Here is a 22460-nt window from a genome sequence, read left to right as displayed (position 1 = left end):
CCTGGAGTTAGGCCTGGACCAAGGGACTGGGGCCTGCTTCTTACTTACGCAGTCTACGAAGAATGTGATGGCTTCAGCAGTTGCCATTTAAGCCCCTCCGGTTACCTTCCTGCTATAGTGATCTGGAGAGGAGATGCGGCAGGTGAGGGGCCAAGGGTGGGGGGCACACCCTGGAGGCTTCCTGGGCCCTTCTCTGCAGAGAGCGCCAGAGCGGGCCTGCAGCTCAACAAGATGGCTGACCTGCCGGCAGGTGCTTTCAAGAGTCTAGACACAGGAGGGCATGTGACCCTGCGGAGCTGCAGGAGGGCTGGGGCCTGGGCCCTAGAGCAGAGCCTGGAGAGACACCTCCTACAGATTCCCGCCTTTGAGAAGAGCAAGGGAGTAATCAGGGTTTCGACTGAAATGTTAGCCAACATCCCAGGCTCTCTGCCCTTCCGCCTTCTTTCTAAAATGAACAGCAAGTATTTACCCATCTTGCTCTGCCATCAGAATGGTGCCTGATCACCAAGAAAGCTTCACAGGACACGCTTGGCACCCATACCCTACACAGTTCTGCTCATCTCAGTGTGGGGCGGGACAGTGAGACCAGCACTGAGGGCGAAGTAAGACCCAAGGCATGAGATGATTATCTTCATTCTCTTGCCAATGTGGAGGATAAACCTAACATGTAGTAAGTGCCAGAAAAGCCAGTTCGATAGCATGTACCTTTCAAAATAACCTGCGCTCAGATTTGCTTTGAGCGCTAAGCTCACTGAGGGCCGAGATTCTGGAGTTCATTTCTTAAAGTCTTTGTAACAGACAAATGCCAGGAGTTCAGATGGAGCTCTGAGGAAGGGAAGAAATGCATTGCTACTGGCACTGTTAACAGTATGCCAAGCTCACGTAAAGCAATTTAAGCTTTTCATAGTGCTCTTTTACCCATGGTCCTGGTGTCACCATTTGACAAATGAGAAAAACCGAGTCCCAAAGAAGTTAAGTGACTCCACTAAAGTCTCACAGCTACTTAGCAGCCGAGCCCGGGCTCCCACCTGCCCGGCCGCAGGCCGTTTCCACCAAACAAGGAAGGAAGATGCAACAAGACCGGGCTGAAACATTCTAGCCTAATCTGATTTAGATCAGACAGATGAGGCAACGCCACGGGGCAGAGAAAGTCCAATGTTATACCCACGCACACCACAGACCTTGCCAAAGCTGCCTTTGCCCAGCACCTTGATGAAGGTGAACTCATCCAGACCCAAGCGCTTGGCCTGGCCCTGCCGCACTTCTCCGTTCTCGCCGGGGCTCGCCAGGTGGCCATCGCCGCAGGCTGCCGCCCTGTGCTCCTCCCCTCGATTGTCAAACGACAAGGCCTTCCGAATGTTGTTTTCAAGTTCTTTTATTTCTAGGGCCAAGGGTGACAAGATATCACGTTAGTGCAAACCTCACGATCCCTTCCCATCAGGACTCAGCACTCAGAACGTCCCCTGCTCCCAAGTGCGAGGCCCCCACCCTCCTTCTGGTTCTTCACAGCAGCCCATCCAGTGTGACATCTCTCCACACATTCATTTGATCTAACGCTTGCATTGGCACCTAATGTACATGTAACATACCCACTGTCACAGCACATAATGTACATGTAACATACACACTTTCACTGGCATCTAGGTCTGTAAAGACGAGGAGGACAAAGTCCCTACCATCCGATGCCTTCAGATTACACAGAAACCCTGACCTCTCTCTGAAAGCTCCCTTGGCCGGTGGTCTGCTCTGTTATTTTAGGTGTAGTTTTCTATCAGACAGGGTCACTTGTCCAGGAATCCTGGCCTTGTCTGGAATGCTGCAGAGTCTCAACAGCAATAGGTACCTGTCAAGTTCCCTTTGAAACTTAGAACAATAACTGGAACAGTCATCCGGGTAATCACTGGTGATATGACTGTATCAAAAGCTAGGACTAGGAAGCCTTTAACTTGTAAAGCACTTTACTTGGCTTTGTTGTTGTATTTATTCTAATACCCATCTCCCACAAGGATATGAAACCAAACGAGCAGTGGGCTTATCATTAACAGAAGATTAATTTCCCGAGAGTGACATGCTGCAAAATTATCTGAGCCGGGGCAGGGATTCCTCAGTTCCATTTCACAACCATGGGATGGTCCTGTACCCTTGTGGAGCACATGACCTAACCTACCTGGGGGTGATAACACTGGCTGACCCCCTGACCTTTACTGTTTGGGGAAATTTATTGTTAGCTATTCATTCACCAAGACACACACACACTCCTCACTGTAGAAGTGGGCATCGAAAGCATACTCCGGTTTTAAGAGATGCTCGTGAATAACTGGATGGTCAAAGGGGAACATGGACCATTAACCCTAGGAATCAGGGTGAGGCATGATAAGCATGTGCTGCTCGACATAAAGAGATCTTTAGCTTCTTTGCAGAAGGACTGAGGCCCATGAGCGCTCGCTCAAGGAATCCAGATCTTTCTTAGACCTGGAGTCCAGCTCCTCTGAGATGTTCTGGGGTGGACACAAAGGGGGGGGCAGGACGAGGGTGGTTCCCAAGTCTAAAGCTCTCCCCTTTGCCAATTCAGCCATTTTTCTGTCATTTATGCCTCTACTACATATAATGTCTAGTCTCAGCAAACAGCTCAAAGTCTCTGTTTTCAAGGCAAACTGTTAAATGGATTTTAGAAAGTAAAACTTGGGTGTTTAGGGATTCCAGAGTTTGAAGAAAATGTCATTCTGGGCATTCTTACCCTGGAAGGAAGAGAAATTATGTGTTATGCTGTGTCTGACTAAGACGGTCTTGGCATCCATTTGTGCCCCCCACCGCTGCTGGGTCATCCTGGTGTCTGCACTGACCAGAGACAGACAGGCACAGCGTCCTGCCAGGTCTGGGCAGCACAATGGCAGGAGCCAGGCCTAGAAACTACAGCCAGCTCCCCTTACTGTGGGGTCTCTACCATATAACCTTGTCTCCTCGAAGCTCCCAGAGGAGGTCTCAGCACTAACACGGAGCACATGAAAATGCCAGCATGGGTTCTAGGATAATACCTACTAGTCTGGGGGCCCCCTGAGTGCCACTGGATTACATACGAATGGGCCAAATCCTTTTTGGAATTAAGCAGAGTATAAAGACACAGGAAGCTAATCAGAGCAGCAAGAGCAGGGACGGGACGCAGGCCGGTTACTTTGGATTCTCAGGATGGGCACGGGGCCTGCAGCTGTTTTGTCTACTCCTGGGTAAGCTGAAGTAGGTGGTGTGGCAGGAAGGCTGTGAGGGCACAGATTCTGAGCAGGGGGGTGGTCCCCCAAACCAAGAGGGGTATGGTGTCGCTCTTACTGCTGACTTAGTTCCCGGCCTTTGGACAGAATTTTTTGTCTCTCTGATCTTCCACTTCTCACCCTGTAACATGGGGCCAGGGATGGAGCACCGACACAGAGCTCACGTGAGCCTAAGATTAAGAGCAGGAAGGCAACAGGGGCTGTGGAAAATCGAGGCACTATTGTCCCGCAATGATGATTATCCCTGCTCTGCAGAAGCAGACATCCCTTTCCAGGGGCACCTGGGTCTGGGCACCAGGGGGGAAGGTTTTAAATGTGTTAGTCTCCCCTCAGCATTCTTGGATGCCTGTGGAATTCAGACACTTCGACTACGGAGGGCATATTCTTATGGGGAAGAAGGAAACATCCTGAAGCTGAGCTTTAGGAAGGTGTTAGGCCTACAGCTGGCTTCCTCCCTTCTCTCATCTGTTCTCTGCTTGACGCCCCTGCCCCCGCCCACCCACAGGCCCCCTGCTCATGCCCTGCTCTAGGGTTTTGGCTCTGATGACAAGAGTCAGGAAAGAAGTTGCTCGCAGCTGAGTGGCACGGACACACGGCAGGCTCAGGGCACTCTCCTACACTTGGGGCCCCAGGAAAGAGCAGGAGTAAAGAAAGAGCCACAGCACCTCCTGCTCTTTCTCTCTTACCCTGGCACGGACAGGGTTTAAGGTGAACACCGCCATTTAGCACCTCTCCCTCAAGAAATACTTGTAGAGAGAAAAGAGCAGCTAATGAGTCAGCAGGGAGAGGGTGTCTGATGCCCTTGGTCCTTCCGATGACAGTGCTCTGAGGTCACAAAGCAAATCTGAGGGTCTCACCCTGGTCACAAGGGGAGGTGGGTGCTGACTTGGATCGATCTTCCTCAGATGGTGAGCTTCCAGACGCAGGCTGCGGAGACTCGGCGCCAGCGATGAGCTAGAGAGAGGGAGAGAGAGGGTGAGGGGTGGGGGAGACGTGACAGGGAGGTGGGGAGCTCCCCACGGGTCAGAACTGCCAAGATGCTGGACCCGAGCGAGGGCTGTAGGAGCCCCGGGATGCAGCAGCACTTGCGATAGTGACATTCAAAAGCACAGACTTAGGTCTCACCCGACGTGTAAGGGAAACACTAGACACCGCACCTGGGGATACACCCAAGTGCTGCTTCACCACATCGTACACCAGAACCCAACGCTGCACTCTGGGGCGACCGACTGGAATTAAAATAAAAACCCAGAGACTGCGGTTTGTTCAGTCTTCATCCTACGCCAAGACAACTGACCCGTCTAAGCAAAGCATGGCGGTACCCCTTCTACGAAAACCCCCTCGCCAATGCAAGCAATGCAAGTTTTCATGGTTTTCTGTCATCTTGTTCGGCTGTGTTTAGTTCGTGGCTTCTGTGTGGGGATACTGTGTGGGGTGCTTGCCTTTGTTAGACGATACCCTGTTTGAAGGGAAGACTCTATCGATTATTGGTATGGCGTCTGACCCCTTGCACAAAATGATACCTTTAGCAGAAGCTCAATAAATATTATTAGGTGCACTGATATTGGTGGGCAACCTCTCCAGTGAAGTCTATTTCCTGGCACAGATGCCGGGACGCCCATTTGGAGTTCCCATAACGTCAGAGGTTTGGACTAAGCGATCACATGTACTTCTCTATTTTACTGTTGATCTAGAGCTGTGTGCATACATCCTCACCAGGTGAGAGACTACTTGCAAAGGGCAACGTGAAGACAGACAACGCTCCAGCAAACCCAACACTCTTGCAACAAGCCTGTTTAGCTTCTGAGCAAGAGTACCTCTCTCCCTTCTTTGCACACGAAGTTGAGCCACTACTTGGATCATGTGGCTTTTTTCCAGTGTTTGCATCAGAAGCAATCCAGCAATAAAAAGATTAACTATGTCTCTTCTTGAATTTCCCCAACTTGGCTTCTTACCACCAGGTGCCCCCACATCTCAGACAGACAGATGATGGCCGGTTATTGGCATTAGGGCCCATGTCAGTTGGGGGGGGGGGGAGGCAGGTGAGTACTGAATTTTCTCTTAAATGCTTCATGACAATTAATGATGGTGCTGTCTCGATTTACTTCTAGCAAGGAAAAAGGCCATATCTCCTGAAAAGGGCTCTCTCTAGAGCTCATAAATGTGTATGTCCAACACTGTCATCACAAGGTATTTACTTAACCTGCCTCTTTGGTGAGGGTCTAGCATTCCTGGGTGCTGACATTCTGCTTGCAATTGTGATGCCTTGGGTCATTAAGGGAAGTCCTGTTTCCACTGGTGGGATTTACAGAGCTGTGGGTCCCCAGAAGCATAAAATCTCATAGCTAACCAACTGGGGAGAAGAGAATTCTTCTCCAACCTCTGCAAGACAGCTTTGCTTATTGGGATGGTAGAGGAGGAGGAGTTTAAGATGATGAAAACCATCCAAACCTCCACATTCAAGGGAAAGGGCTCTTCTGAGATGTGCCCGGGAAAGGGCATGGGCAGCCTTTAAAAGAAGGGAAACACAGAGCCCTTCAGAAGGTATTTTAGGGCAGGATGTAGGGAGAACATTGGGAGTCAAAACTGTAGAGCACCCAAGGCCAGACTTACTTTTCTAGCAAGTGTTGAGAGTGCCTGGTCCTGGGCGATGAGGACCACCTCTCCCCTCCTCCAGAACGTCTTGCCCAGTTAAACATGGTTCTGATTTTCTCATAACTGACTTTTCAGAGACTCTTACATTTTCTAGGCTGGGAGCCAAGGCTAAGAAGGTCTTCAAACAAAATGCTATGGAAGCCTTTAGCTGTATTTACATCTGTGAGCCCTGACTTACCAAAATAGCGGTTTAGCAAATGGATCTCTTCCCGTTGACATTCTGAATGTCACACGGGTAGAGACAGGGGGCTCGGGTCTCCCAAGAAAGGCCCAGATGTTTTGTGTCATGGGGCATTAACCATGTCCCTTGGGCAGCCGAGTGCGGGCACTAGTGCAGATCTTCTTGGCTCACTCCCTAGAAAAGAATGTGGTTCCAGCTCTTCGTCCACTTATCCTCATTACAGTAATACCAGGGGGCAAAGTTCAAACACTGACATTGCTTTCATTCCAGTTCTGGAGGCAGATAAGCCTATTTCCTTGTCTAGAATGGTGCTTTTTCTAGAAGGAATTCCAAAGTCCTCATCTCAAAGGTTATATTTCCCTGCAGAAGGTAACACTTGAGGTGTGCTTTGTTTCCCCCCACTTCTAGAACTGAAGGAGCCTTCAATGTCACCTGCCTGATTTCTTTTTTCTTTTCTTTGTTTTTCCTTCCCCTTAAGCACATGCTGTTTTGAGTGCAGTATCTCAAACCCAGCGATCTTAGAAGCTCGCTCTCCAGGGCTCTCAGGAAGCCAGCCCTGAGACAGTGGGCCCACGGTGCTCCAGAAACGCCACCGAAGAGCCAGTTACCTTTTTCCTCCTCTGGCCACTGTTGGTGATTTTGTCTGGAGTGACACCCAGGTCAGCCAGGACTTTGGCAATTCCTCTGGCGTCGACTCCACAGTTGGGAGCTACGTTGGTCTCACAGCGTCGGTGAACGTTCATCTTGCAAACTGCAAGGAGACACAGAGGAGGCCTCCAATATTTATGACCGAAAATGTTACCTCGGTTTTTTTTTCTGATTGTAACCATAATACATGTTCATCTGACAGAATTTGGAAAATGCAGAAAGACAAAAAGAGAAAAAGAAAACTCACCCAGAACTAAAAGCGTCCATCCGAACACCCTACAGATATCACCACTGTTGACGGATAAATAGCACATTACGTTTCCTTTCAGGGAACAGAGCACTGACTATAACAGAATGTAACTGTTTATGTAGAGAAACATTTGGATCCTGAGCACAAATGGGTTTCATATATATGGCACACTCTCCTACTTTGCTAAAATGTGGGAATATTACCCTGAGAGAAGGGCCCGCAGTAGAGGCTACTGAGACACTCATCTGTACAGGGGGACCCTGAAGGTGCCCTCCAAGGCTCCTTTCAAATCTAAACTCCAATTTCAAAGGAACAAAAGCTGTGTCTGGAAGTCCTATTCTGCGCACATCACTTAGTGGTCCTTGGCGTAGAGCATCGCAAGTGAAAACCTCAGCCTTTCGGTTTCCAGCTCAATATGTAAGGTGCTTGGACGACATCACTGGGTCCCAAAAAAGCACAAAGCTGAACAGATGTAAAAACTCACTCTTCTCAGATTTACCAGAGAAGGAAGGACCCAAGGCACACGCTGTGGCCAAAATGAATGAGACAGATGGGTAGCTAGGGTGGACCACGACTCACTGGGCAGAAACTCCCAGGCAGCAACCTCTGTGGCGGTGGGGGTGGTGACCGGGAAACCCAAGCAAAATTGGCAAAGTGCTGGAGTCTCCGGGTGGACAAGGCTGAGAGTCTGACCTCTGGGTGGATCACAGGTCTTTGTCAGTTTTGCTTCTAGGAGTTTGACCAGGTTCTCACAGTGAACCCTGGAGAAAAATTCCCTTATGCTTCAGGCGCTGGTGGGGTTGGGAGGGGGGTGCATTTTGAAATAAACCAGAATCCTTTGTTCTTAACAAGGCCTGCTTTTTGGAGAAACTATTTTACAAGAGCCTCAACTATCGTAGTTTTTATCAGATCCTACCTGACCTGCGCGGGGGAGGAAAACACCCCACTCTAGCCTGCTGTAGCTTTCCCTGTGGGAGAAGGGAAATACCCAGCCCAGTGTCCTCTTGCCTTCCATGTGGAAAAAGAATGATCCCCAACTCCAGCCTGCTCCAGTCACACTGTCCTACCTAAGGTGGGAGGGAAAAGAAAAACAACCCCCACCCCAGCAACACTCACAAAGCTCATAGTTCAGAGGCACAGGCTCAGGCAAAGACTGAGATCTAATTATAGGACTATAGAATGCTTCCCCTCCCCCACAACCTCGCCACCACCTTACTAAATGCCTATTTACTGCAGTTCCTTTTACCCAGTACTTCATTCCAGCTATCAAGAAAAAGCTAAAAGACATTCTAAAAAAGCGAAACTCACTGTTTAAAGAGACAGAGCAAGCAATCAGAACCAGACCCAGACGTGGCAGCAATGTTGGAATCATCCAACTGAGAATTTAAAACATCTATGATTAATTTGCTAAGGGCTCTGATCAATAAAGTAGATAGGATGTGAGAAGAGACCATAGAAGCAGAGAGATGGAAATCCTAAGAAAAAATCAAAAGGAAATTCTAGAGATCACAAACATTTAACAGAAATGAGGAATGCAGTGAGCCTGGGTGGCCCAGTTGGTTGAGCTTCTAACTTCAGCTCAGATCACGATCTCACGGTTTGTGAGTTTCAGCCCCATGTGGAGCTCTGTGCTGACAGCTCAGAGCCTGGAGCCTGCTGCCGACTCTGTGCCTCCCTCTCTGTCCCTCCCCTACTTGTGCTCTCTCTCTCTCTCAAAACTAAATACACATTAAGAAATTAAAAAAAAAAAAAGAAATGAAGAATGCCATTGCTGGGACCATTGGTAGGATGGACACAGGTGAGGAAATAATCTCTCAGTTTGAGGATACGTCAATAGGAACTTCCAAAACAGAGAAGCAAAGAGAAAAAAACAAAAAAGACCAAAGAAAAGAGAGACTGTTTAGGAACTGTGGGACTACAAAAGGTATAATGTGTATAATGGAAATACCAGATGAAGAAGACAGAGATAATCAGAAGAAATATTTGAAGCAAAAATGATTGAGAATGTCCTCAAATTAATGTCAGATACCAAACCACAGATCTGGGAAGCTCAGAGAATACCAAACAGGATATATGGCCCCCCCCCAAAATAATAATAATAACAAACTATACCTAGGCATGTCATACACAAACTTCAGAAAAATCAAAGATAAAGAAAAAATATTCTTGAAAGAAGCCAGAAGGAAGTAACACCTGACCTACAGAGCAGCAATGATAAGAGCTACATCTGACTCATCCCCAGAGTCCAAGCAAGAAGAGAACAGAGTGAAATATTTAAAGTACTGAGAAGAAAAACCTCACCAACGTAGAATTCTGTATCCTGTGAAATTATTCTTCTAAAGTAAAGAAGAAAGACTTCTCCTAGGCAAATAAAAACTGAGGGAATTCATGGCCAGCTGACTTGTCTTGCAAGAAATGTTAAAAGAAGTTCTTCAGGGAGAAGGAAAACAACACGGGTCAGAAACTCAAATCTATGTAAAGAAAGACCATCAGAGGATCCAGTGATGGTGAAATAAAAACTTGCATTTTCCTTAGTCTTCCTTCGTCTAAGAAATAACAGTTCCTCAAAATAATGGCAACAATATATCCAATTACATATGCTTATGTGCATCATATGTATATAAATATGTGTGCTTATGTGTAAGGGAAATGAACGACAGCAATGATACATGGAGCGGGAGAAATTACGATTATTTAGTTACTATAACATACTCGCATTACCTCTAGAGCATTCAAGTGTGATTTGAAAGTGGATTTGGATTAGTTGTAAATGTATATTGCAAACTCTAGGCAACCACAAAGATAAGTAAAAAAAAAAATAAAGAAGTGTAATTGGTATGTTAAAAAGAAAGAGACAAAATGGAATTGTATGAAATAGTCAATTAAAAACACAAAAGGAAAAAAAGGGGCATCAAATGGAAAATAGCAGCAAAAATGGTAGTTATTAATCCAATTGTACCAATAATCACTTTAAATGTCAATGGTCTAAATATAGTTGACTCTTGAACAACAGAAGAGTTAGGGGTGTTGACCCCCTGTGTAGTAAATAATCAAGTATAACTTTTGACTCCTTCAAAATTTAACATCTAATAGCCTACTACTGACTAGAAGCTATGGATAACATAAATAGTCGATGAACTCATATTTTGTATGTATTATATACTATATTCTTTCAACAAATCTAGAAAAAATGCTATTAAGAAAGTAATAAGGAAGAATACTGTAAAAAAATCCATATATAAAGTGGACCCATGCAGTTCAAATCTGTATTCAAGGGCCAACCGTATGCCAATTAAGAGAGGTTTTTTAGAGTGGATCAAAAAATAGGACCCAATTATATTTAATCTTCAAGAGATATATTTTTTTAGGTTAAATATTTTTTTACTTTGTTTATTGTTTAATTTACACCCAAGTTAGTTAGCATATAGTGCAACAAAGGTTTTAAGAGTAGATTCCTTAACGCCTCTCACTCCCGTAGCCCATCCCCCCTCCCACAACGCCTCCAGCAACCCTCTGTTTGCTCTCTATATTTAAGAGTCTCTTATGTTTTGTCCCCCCTCCCATGTTTATATTATTTTTGTTTCCCTTCCCTTATGGTCATCTGTTTTGTATCTTAAATTCCTCATGTGAATGAAGTCAAATGATACTTGTCTTTCTCTGACTGGCTAATTTCATTTAGCACCATACCCTCTAGGCCCATCCATGTAGTTGCAAATGGCAAGAGTTCATTCTTTTTGATTGGTGAGTAATACTCCATTGTGCACACAAACACACACACACACACACACGACACACCCCACATCTTCTTTGTCTACTCATCCATCAGTGGACATTTGGGCTCTTTCCATACTTTGGCTATTGTTGGTAGTGCTGCTATAAACATCGGGGTGCATGTGCCCCTTGGAAACAGCACTCTGGTATCCCTTGGATAAATACCTAGCAGTGCAATTGCTGGGTCGTAGGATAGAGCTGTTTTTAATGTTTTGAGGAGCCTCCAGACTGTTTTCCCTGGTGGCGGCACCCGTTTGCATTCCCACCAGCGGTGCAAGAGATCCTCTCTCTGCATCCTCGCCAACATCTGTTGTTGCCTGAGTTGTTGACGTTAGCCATTCCGACAGGTGTGAGGTGGTATCTCATTGCGGTTTTGAGGTAAATAATCTACAAGAAATATACTTTAAATATAAGACGTATTTATATTAAAATTAAAGGCATGGAGAAAGATATATTGTGCTAACACTAATACAAAGAAGGCAGGAGTAGCTATATTAATTTTGGAAGCAGACTTCAGAGCAAGGTAAGTTGACAGGGGCATTGCATAATGATAAAGGGATAAATTCTCAAAGAAGACACTAAATCTTTAATGTGGATACACCTAGCAGCAGGGTATCAAAACATGTGAGGGAAAAATAGAACTGCAAGGAGAAACAGATGAACCCACTGTTACAGTTGGAGACATCAATACTCTGCTATCAGAAATGAATAGATCCAGAAGGCATAAAATCAGTAAAGATATATAGTCAATAGCAACATCAATCAACTGAATATGATCAACTACTATGTCTAGCAATTACTTCATCCTACAGCAGCAGAATACACATGCTTCTCAAGCTCACATGGAACATATACCAAGACAGACCACATTCTGAGCCACAAAACATACCCTAACAGATTTAAAAGAACAACAACAACAAATCATACAATGTCTGCTTTCACACCATAGTGGAATTAAATTAGAAATCAACAACAGAAAGATGGTTGGAAAATCCTCAGATGCTTGGAAATTAAATAACACACTGCTAAATAACACATAGGTCAAGAGGAAATCTTAAGAGAAATTTAAAAATATTTTGAATGGACTTAAAATGAATATACAACTTCTCAAAATTGGCAGGATACAGTAAAACCATTCCAGAAAGACACAAACTCTACCAAACCTCACAAAAGAAATAGACAATGTAGAAGGTCAATTAAAGCAACCAAGTCAATAATTAATAATTTTCCAAGATAGCACCAGGCCCACAGGGGTTGACTGGTGAATGTTATCAAACCTTTAAGTTAGAAATTATACCAATTCTCTATAATATCTTCTGGAAGATGAAAGCAGAAGGGCTATTACAAGAAAAGACAACTCCAGCCCAACATCACTTTTAAATATAGATGTAAATGTCCTCAACAAAATACCAGCAAATTGAATCCAGCAATTCATGAGAAGAAATATAAACCACAAAGAAGACAGACTTATCTCAGGTATGCAAAACTAGTTCAATATTTGAAAATCAGTTAATGTAATCCTTCACATCAATGGGCTAAAGAAGGAAAATCACACAATCCTAGTAGTAAATGCAGAAAAAGCATTTGGCAAAATTCAACACCCATCATGATCAAATCTCTTAGCAACCAAGAAATACAGAAGAATTTCCTGAACTTGATAAAGAACACGCACAACACACCTTCAGCTAATATCATACTTGCTGATGAGAAACTAGGGATTTTCTAATTTTAACTACAAGGCAAGATTGTCCCCTCTCACTATCCCTTTTCAATATTGCACTGGAAGTACTAGATAATATAATAAGACAAGAAAAAGAGATAAAAGGTATACTGATTGGTAAAAAGGAAATAAAACTGCCTTTATTCCGATGACATGATTGTCCATCTAGAAAATCCCAAAGAACTGAAAAAAACTTCTGTAATTAATAAGCAATTATAGCAAGGATGCAAGATGCAAGGCTAATACACAAAAGTCGATCATTTTCATATATACCACCAATGAGCAGGTGGAATCTGAAATTAAGAACATGATGCTACTTACATTAGCACCTAAGAAATACTTAGGTGTAAATCTAACAAAATTTGTATAAAGTCTATATGAGTAAAACTACGAAACTCTGATGAAAGAAAGAAATAAAGAACTAAAGGAGAGACATTCCATGTTCATAGGTAGGAAATGTTAGTGTTTTAGCATGTCAATTCTTCTTAAGGCGTTTTCAATAAAAAAAAAAATCCCATAAAGTTACTTTGTGGATAGTGACAAAGGAAGTGTACAGTTGATAGGGAGAGGCAAAGACCCGGAATGGCCTACACAATATTGAGAAGAGCAACGTTGGGGGATTGAGACTGTCTGACTTCAAGACTTACTCCCAAAGGTACATTAAGACAGCATGTATTGGTGAAAGAGTAGACCAACAGATCAGCGGAACAGAAACAGAGAGAGCAGAAAGAGATCTCCTTAATTATACAACTGATTTTTGATAGAGGAGCAAAGGTACAATGGAGCAAAAAATAGTTGTTGTTTTTTTTTTCAAACAAAGCTGGAACACAAAGACATCCACACACAAACGAATCTAGACTTCACACCCTTCACATAAATTAATGGAGCACAGACCTAAAGATAAAACTCAAAACTCTGAAACTCCTAGAAGGTAGATGAAAACCTAGGTGACCTTAGGTATGGTGAGGACTTTTTAAATACAACCCCAAAGGCATGATCAATGAAAGAAAGAACTGATAAGCTGGACTTCACTAAAATTAAAGGCATCTGCTCTGCAAAGACATTGTCAAGAGAATGAGAAGACAAGCCACAGACTGGGAGAAAATATTTGCAAAAGACAATCTGATAAAGGCTTGTTATCCAAAATATGCAAAGAATTCTTAAAACTCAACAATAAGAAACTGAACGACCCCATTAAAAAATGGGTAAAAGACCTGAGCAGAAACCTCACCAAAGAGGCAACCACTGAAGATGTTCAACATGATATGTCATTAAGGAATTGCAAATTAAAATGACACTGAAAATAACACTACCACACTTATAAAAGTGGCCAAAATCCAAAACATGGACCCAAGTGCTGGTGAGGATAGGTATGAAGTAACAAGAATTCTCATTCATTGCTACTGGGAGCGCAAAATGGGACAGTCACTTTTTTTTTTTAATGTTTATTTAATTTTGAAAGAGAGTGACAGAGCCGGAGTGGGGGAGGAGCAGAGAGGGAGACACAGAATCAGACGCAGGCTCCAGGCTCTGAGGTGTCAGCACAGAGCCCAACGCAGGGCTCACACCCACGAACCCCGAGATCGTGACCTGAACTGAAGCCATCAGCTTAACGGACTGAGCCACCCAGGCACCCCTGGTACAGCCACCTTGGAAGACAGTTTTGTAGTTTCTTCCAAAACCAAAAATACTCTACCATACAATCCAGCTATGATACTTGTGGAAGTTACCCAAATGAGCTGAAAACTTACATCCACATGAAAACCTACACAAGGATGTTACAGCAGTTTTATTCCTAATAACCAAAACTTGGAAACAGCCAGGTTTTCCATCAGCAGGTGAATAAACAGTGGCACACCCAATGAGATATTCTTCAGCACTAAAAAGAAATGAATTGTTAAACCGTGAAAAGACATGGAGGGACCTTCTATGCATATTGCTAAGTGAAGTAGGCCAATCAGAAAAGGCTCTGTGGTGTAGGATTCCAACCCTATGCCATTCTGGGAAAGAAAAACTATGGGTAGAGTAAAAGGATCCCTAGTTGCCAGTGGTTGGGGGGAAGTAGGGATACATAGGCAGAGCACAGAGGATTTTTAGAGGAGTGAAATTACTCTGTATGATACTACAGTGGTGAATACAGTGCGTTGTACCTGTCCAAAATCCCAAAATGTGTAATACCATGAGCGAGCCCTAACATCAACTGAGTAACAATGGATCAGTGTAAGTCCACTGACTGTAACAAATGTACCGCTCGGCTGTGGGATGCCAATAGTGGAGGAGACCACTGTGTGGTGGGGGCGGGGGGCATAAGGGAAATCTCTGTGTCTTCTCAGTTTTACTGCTAACCTCAAACTTCTCTAAAAATTAAAGTCTATCACACACACACACACACACACACACACACACACACACACCTTTCTGAACGAAACCAAGAAGGGCAGCTGGGCCTCCTCCTGGCCCTTGCATGGCCTGGTCACTGGCCTAGAAGGAGGGACAGCACAGATCACACACCCCCACCCAACTCAGGCGTGGAGGGTTCAACTGAGCTCTGGAGCTCAAGATGTCCACAAAACCAAAAATGAGGGTGCAAGGTAGGGGTGCTGGTGGGAGGGGCCTTTCTCAGACAATATGAACATATAAGGAAGCTCCACGGCAGCTTGACCAAGGTGCTGACCGGATTCACTGCATCACGACTAGCATTGCCTGGAAATCCTCTAGGCCCTTCAGGGGTCCCTAGTACTCTCTTCTAAATTCCCTATCCTACTCCTTATAGCAGCAGCTACCCTTTGACACTCAGCCCACCTTACCTACTCCCGCCCACCAGCCCAATGAATGCTTTCTCCTGCCTCTTCCTTGAGGTGACAGAAAGGACAAGAATCAAACAACCAAAAGAAAACAATCTCTTAGCAAGGGCAACCGATCTACACAACTTAGCCTCTGGCGCCCTCTGCTGTTAAAATGCTGAACCGGTCTGTTGTAATGAAACAGTTGGGGGGGTTGGCACATACATAGAGCAGAAATAGTCTTCAGGGACTTCGTTTTTTACTTTTAAAAATTCTGGGGCTTTTTTTTTTTCCATCAAAGAGTTTGCTTTTTATTTTTAAAGACTCTGTTATTTCCTTGGGAGAGCCATGTAGTTTTCTTAATAGATAAGAAAAAAAAATCCCAATGATGTGTCTGTTCAAATGGATGACACAAGACAGTGATGTTGAAAGTACTTTAAAAAGTCTGGAGACATGAAAGCAAAGCCGGCTGAGGATGGGGAACTTGAGATAATTCAGACAGCCACATGGGTCCCCTGGAGCCTGTGGGGTGATACCGAGAGGCTACAGACGAGAAAAAGTAAGTGGAGCTGCTGGCTGGATCCTAAAGAAACCGGAGGTTTGCTCACATTAATGGGAACCAAACAAACCACCCACAGTGTCCTTCCTCACCTCCACACCCCACCACTACTGGGGAACACCAAGGTCAAGGGCCATCAGCCCTGGGCCGCCAGTCTCAGCCCTTTAAGTCTTCTCTGTCCATTTTCAGTGGTTTCACCTGCATAATTCTACTACTACCCAGTTACTCATAATTGTTGAGATCCCATTGCATTCTGGGCAGGGCTGCAGGGCACTCACCTATGTTTTCTATCATCAACCCATTCCATTTTCCTTTGGAGAGATTTTCTTTCCATGTTTGCAGCCTTTTCTTAGCTGAGATTAAGGATTGCATTGAGGTGGGTCAGGCCGCTGGGAACTTTTGCAAAGCAAGCACACAGCCTTCTGAGAACAATGACAGAGCCACACCTGAGGAGAGAGGCAGGCCCGTGTGTCCTGCAGAATTCTCCTCATGTTAGTGTGATCTGGCCTGTGAGCGTGAGGCAGGGCAACTGGTTTGACTTCACAGTGGGCTAGAGTGGGTTACGCCATGCTCGGAGGCAGAAGATAAACAAGCAACAATAGGAAACGGTGTGACTATGTAATGCAGGTTTGCAGGGGGCAGGCGTGACAGACTATGGAGGCCCAGGCAGAAGATGATAAAGGAGGGTAGAGGGGTAGCTGCTAGGGGGTCACACGGGCACCAAATGTAGCCCGATAGAGACTTGATCCATTCGAAGGTTCCAGGGACTGACTGGCCAACTGCTGCCCAAATTTCTTCAGATGACAATGCTGACTGAACGCTCCACCCAGCTTACGAGCATGGCCCCTGACATTGCCAGGTGTTACTGCAGGGATCTGAATCAACCAGACTCCTGTGGCATTTCAGTGCTGAGCACCAAATTGCTTCTTCCTCTCATGCCCTCCACTTACAACCAGTTGCCTACCTAAAAGGTCTTCCCTTGTGCCCCGCTTCCTGTTCAGGTCCTTCTCCTCACGGGATAGCTCAAGCCCCATCTACCCATGAAAGCCTGCCCTGACCACCTGAGTCCTGAGGGCCTCTCCTGCCCATGACTTGCTCACACTTCATTCTGACTCATTGCTTGATTTACTACTATTTAACTTGTTAATGTTTACCACCCAAGTAAGGTGGAAGTTGCTAGAAAGCTAAAGTAATGCTCGATCTCCATGTTCTCCATGATGCCTTGACAAAGCAGGTGCCACACTTTGAAGTGAATTTTAACTCTAGAGAGAGTAGCAGAATGTAGGCCGCATAAGGACAACTCCCAGACCAGACCCCGGGACATGACAGGTGACTGAGATCCTAAATTCCCTACACAAGCACTTTCCAATCCTGCAAAATTCAACATCAAGGCAAAGAAGGTGGAAAGCAGTTACTGTGACTTTATTTAAAGATACACAACAAGCGAAGGTGCCCTTATGTAATTACCTCCTCATGGGATTCAACCACACAAAGACCAGGACTTAAAGCTATTGCAGGACTTCTAGGGGCCTTTCTCCCGTAACTACTCATACATATGCATGAAGATGCACTTATGAGGATATTTGCAGCAGTCTAGAACAGCGAAGCCACAGAAACAAGTGTCCCTCAAGAGGGCAACGTTGAAATGGCGTATGGAATGGTCATGGTGTGGAATATTAAGCAGCCATTAAAAAGAATGAGGTAACTTATATATACACTGACTTGGAAATACTCTAAGATGTATTGGCAAAAAAGCAAATTACATAACAAGGCATAGAGGATTTAATTAAATATTTATTGAGTGCCAATGTGTCAGACACTGTTGTAGATGCTGGGGAAATAGAAAAACAGATGGAAAAAACTCTGCCTTCATGGACCCTTGGAGAGAAATAAACATTATGTATAAATAATTCAGAATATTAGAAGGTGAGGGGTGCCGTGAAGAAAAAGCAAGCAGGGGAAGGGGATGGAAGGTAAGAGATGGTAGTCTGAGCAGCCCTCACAGAGGAGGTGATCACACGTGCATGTAGGACTGTATGGGTGTAGGGGGGAGCGTGGGCAGCTTCCAGGATGGCTCCTAACGGTCCTCCTGGTATCCATGCCCTTATGCCATTCCTTCCCACTGCATGTGTGCTGGATGTAGTAATCCATTCTCATGGACGCAAAATGTCAAAACTGATGGGATGACATCTTTGAGGTGAGGTTACAAAAGCCTGTGGCTTCTGTTTGGGGCATCCTTGTTCACCTTCTTGCTTGTCTCTGACGGACGCCAGCTTCCATAGTGTGAGCTTCCCTACGGAGACACCCACGTGGCAAAGAACTGATGTCTCCGACCAACAGCCAGCAAGGACCTGGGGCTCCAATGGCCACCTGACCGCGCTTGGGAGAGATCCTCTTCCAGTCAAGCCTTCAGATGAGACCAGAGCCCCACCTGTCAGCTTGCCTACCCGCTCATGAGAGAGCCTCAGCAAGAAGCACTTAGCCAAGCTGCAACTGGAAAGAGACTCTGAGATAACAGTGCTTGTTGTAAGCGTCTAGGTTCCAGGATAACTTGCTATGCAGCAGTAGAGTGAGTGAGTGAATTTAGGTATCCATGCAGCAAATGTACACAAAAAAACCTTGGGAAAGGACCCACGCAGTTAAGTCTATGAATGGAAGTAGAAAGAGGCCATTTATTGGCTCTAATAACTTTGATGAAAGTCTTAAGTCTTGTTGGAATCCTTCAGATTGAGAATTACTTACATATTACTTGTGCTTGTTTGTTTCATTCTCAAAATACAAATGAAAGTTGAAGTTATGACAAGGAGCCGAGTTGTGAGGAAAAGAATAAAGGACATTCTGACATTGTCAGAAATGATGAGACTAAAAATCATTGTTGTGTGTGTTTGGGGTTTTTCAAATGGCAAAACAGTTCAAAAAAAAATAAAAGGAAGAAGGAAGGAGGAAGGAGGGAAGAAGAGTCTTACTTTCTCTGGTCTTTCTGGCTCCCCACAGACATTCCCCAAATTACGCCACGAAGATGGTTCAGGTCGCACTTCCCAGAAGGCGGGAGGGCAGCTGAGACTAGAAGCTGGCCCAGGGTCCCCAAGCCAGGGGTGACTCCTCCAACTGCTCAGCCAGGCGATAACAGCCTCCCAGACCCTAACCCTGGGATCTCGGAGGGCCACAACTCCCCTAGGTCATTTGTCCCCCAACAAAATGACCCATTCTTCATCTCTTCTTGGAGAGGAAGTCATACTCTGGCTTCTTAGCCCCCAAAAGTAGCCTCAGACCAGGGAGGTTTTTCAGATGGGATCGCAGGGAAAGGCAGGGGGCCAGGAGGTGGGTTCTTTGGGAACCCCCCAGCCAGACCTTCCCTCAGGGCACCTTCACCCCTGCCTGGGGACAGAGCTACAATCAGAGAGGGCAGGCAGGCACAGGGGGCCCACCTCACCCTGGGACGAGAGACACCAGGGCTCTGCAGGTCCCTGCAGGTGTAAAGAGATCTGGCTTTCTGCTGCCTTGCCCCTCGGCGCCTGATGACTTCAGGGCAGCCGCGCTGAAAGGTGGGAGCGTGGGCAGAAGAGAAACGGGAGGCAGGCGACACGGAAGGTGAGAATGCTTATCTTCTTTAGAGATGAAAAGAAAAATCATAAGGTATTGGGTATCTTTCCCTCTGGGGGAGACTGACTCCACGTGCCAGTGGCAAAATAAAACACAGAAGCAAAAGGGGCTATAGAAGTTCATGGTGTAGATGAGGTCACATTGGAAAAGCAGAACAGTTAAAATAAAGTGAAAAGCGCCAAGGATTCACATGCCTCAGGGGTCAGAAGCCAGTTTCTGATCTAATAGTGGTTGAGGTATCAGGCGGACCCATGAATGAGTCTGGAGAGAGACTTGGACTCTACGGGCACTTGAATCCTAAGAAAAAAGAAAGGGATGAACTATCTTGACTGTGTACTTAGTGCCGGTGTTTTTCTACCCTTCACTAAGGAGCTCGGTTACCCAACAGGTGTCTGTGAATGTCCTCCTTAGGGTCCAGTGCCTCCGGGCTGTGAGCAGGGCGGTGGCAGCCTAGAGGACAGAGGTGGGTCCCTGACTGTATCCCCCTTGCGCACTCCAGTTCTCCATCAACCCCCACCCGTAAAACAGGGTGGTTATGTTCCCTCTGCCGGGCTGAGGGATGGGCTTCAGGGGAAAACACACACAGCCCATGAACTGTGTGGCCCAGGCAACTGTAGGCTGAAGGGAGATTGGCCAAGACAGCCTCGTGGATGCTTCCCTGTAGATGCAAGCTCTTGAGAAAATGGTTTCACTAAAAATACGTGACCCTATTCCCAGGAAGGGGACAACAAAGCTGAAGGCAGAGGACCTGGGCCAGAGGACCAGGACCCCAGCCTAGGGGACCAAGCCAGCATGATCCAGCGAAGGTAAGAACCTGATAGAGGCTTCCAGAGCAGGAGAGAGCACGGAGCACAGATCAGAGCGCAGATCAGAGTCACGTGGGCTTAGCGCTGGCTCCACAGAAATACCCTCTAGACTTCTGGGCAGGTGTCTAGTTCCTGGGGTCTTTTTCTTAGCAATCATAGGAGCAGAACGAGACTCAGACCCAGGCAAGAGAGATCCCTGCCCTGGCCCCGGCTGGCCTCCTCAGCCCACCACCCTCTCCACAGGGTAAGGGTCCTGCAGGAGCAAAAAGACTGGAGGCTGGGAGAGAATCAAAAGGGAGAAGTAGACCCAGGAGATCTAGGGCAAGGAAAGCATTTAGTAGGAACTGCGAGTCTGGATTCATGTGTCATGGATACATTTGTCAAGACCTACAGAATGTCCACCTCTAAGAGCGAATCCTAATGTAAACTAGGGACACTGGGTCCCTAGGGTCCTATTGTGTCAATGTAGGCTCAGCAATGGTAACAAACGTACCATTTGGTGGGGGACACGTTGATGCTGGGGAGGTTGTGTGTATGTGGGCACAGGGTGTATATGGGAAATCTCTACACGTTTCTCTCACTTTTGCTGTAGACTTAGAGCTGCTCTAAAAGTATCCGTTACTCAAGGGTGGGGGAGAGGTAGCCGGGATAGGAAAGGAGCAAGGGGGAGTGACCACATCACGGTAACTGGAACAGGAGAGGGGAAATCCGTGAACGTGAGTTGGGGACCCTATATTCTGACAGCCTTGGCCTGAAGTCTGTGTGGCCTGCCTCCCGTCCACTGCTCTGGGCTCCTGGGAACAGGTGTCCTTCCTGGAGGTAGCCTCGTTCTCCTCTCCCTTTGCTGGAGCCGGCATGAGATTGTTTCTTGCCAAAACAGCTCAGTACACATCCCCGGGTCCTGCCTACTTCTAGGGTCATCCAGGGACCCCACAGCCCTGGCAGCGACAGCTGCGTGCCTGGGCGCTTTCTTAAAATGTCAATATTTATGAGATGATGGTATCTTCATTTAGATTCCCCAGGTTGATCAATCATTCATATATTTACAGAAACCCAGGTCTGGCCTTATCAGAGTGGCATCCAAAGCAGGCTCTGTGCTTCCCGGCAACCCCCCTCAACGGTTCCCCAAAGCATCACTCCTCTGCCAACAACACTCGAGAGTCCTGCTCCACTTACTTCCTCCTCTTCCACTTTCATGTCACTCACTGTCAAGAAGGATGGCGGGCAAGCCCCGCTTCTGTGTCTCAGGGACGTGCGCAGGAATGCCAGTCTGAAAGTCTGGGCAGCCCACCCAGGACATGTGTAGACAGCCGTCACTTCCTCCTGTCCCCAGCCAGGATGCCCTCGGTTCCCAGCACGGCTGCTTCCAACCTCCACACCCACTTCTTCCCTCAACTTCGAAAGGGGGATCTCCTGGTTCTGAGACACGGGGACTCTCGTGCAATGCCCTCAATGGAGTCGAAACTTAAAGGGTCATCTTGAGCCCTCACCTCCTACCCTGGACACAGGCAACACACGCGCACCTATGCCTCAATTCGAGGCTTCCCACCCACCTGGGAGGAGAGGTGTCCATGTTTCTCCCCAAATCCCACTCCTCTCCCTCCCAGCTCACTAACCTCCCCTGTTTTCATCGTCTTTTCCCTCATTACCTAAACCTCTCTGAAAATACTTCATCTTCAGCCTCCATACTTGGCCTTCCATCCCACCAAGACAGCTCCTGTCCAGGTCACTAGTGACCTCCTAAGAGTTAAATCCAACTCCATGTTCCACTTCTTCCCTTGAATGACCTCTTGGGAACATCTGGCACCACTTAACACTTCCTTTGAATATTTTTAACACTCGTGTGTCTTCCGAGAAACCTTCCCTCAAGACCTTTGCTCCCATCTCTGAAGTCCTGCCGCTGCCTTTACAGGCTCCTCCTTGAAGGCTGGTCACCTTCCTCCCCAAGCCTCAGCACGTTGCCGTCTCTCATGACACTCAGCCTCTTCTGGGGAAGACGTTGACTTTATAGCTTTAAGTACTACATACTATGCCTTTAACTACTACACTGACAAATCCCAAGTCTAGACGCTCCCCGTAGACCTCCCCCTGAATTTCAATGAGAAACACCCAGTTAGACAGCTCTGGTAGATTTCACACGGGCACGTCAAAGTTCACATGACCCCAACCCAACTCCACCATCTTTGCCTCCAACCTGATTTCTTTCCTCTCAGTGAAT

General features: G+C 46.2%; 1 protein-coding gene and 1 long non-coding RNA gene across 7 annotated transcripts in view; one reads left to right on the top strand and one right to left on the bottom strand.

Moving 5' to 3' along the window:
* The window catches only part of PRKCE (protein kinase C epsilon), a 495693-nt gene that overhangs the window by 151053 nt on the left and 322180 nt on the right, over positions 1 to 22460 (bottom strand). For all 6 annotated transcript variants that reach the window (XM_029937296.1, XM_029937293.1, XM_029937291.1 and 3 more), the window contains 3 exons: positions 6711 to 6853; positions 4124 to 4220; positions 1182 to 1381 (listed from right to left, as the gene is read on the bottom strand). In XM_029937296.1, coding sequence (XP_029793156.1) covers positions 1182 to 1381; positions 4124 to 4220; positions 6711 to 6853 — 440 coding nt within the window. The remainder of the gene's footprint in view (positions 1 to 1181; positions 1382 to 4123; positions 4221 to 6710; positions 6854 to 22460) is intronic.
* Positions 4118 to 5193, top strand: LOC115289779. Its single transcript, XR_003907804.1, has 2 exons — positions 4118 to 4174; positions 4961 to 5193. It is a non-coding gene; the product is annotated as an uncharacterized LOC115289779 (long non-coding RNA).

The sequence above is a fragment of the Suricata suricatta genome, chromosome 4, assembly GCF_006229205.1.
Source record: "Suricata suricatta isolate VVHF042 chromosome 4, meerkat_22Aug2017_6uvM2_HiC, whole genome shotgun sequence".
NCBI lineage: Eukaryota > Metazoa > Chordata > Mammalia > Carnivora > Herpestidae > Suricata > Suricata suricatta.
The sequence above is the reverse complement of the archived record's forward strand: the minus strand, read 5'-3'. Positions and strand labels throughout refer to the sequence as shown.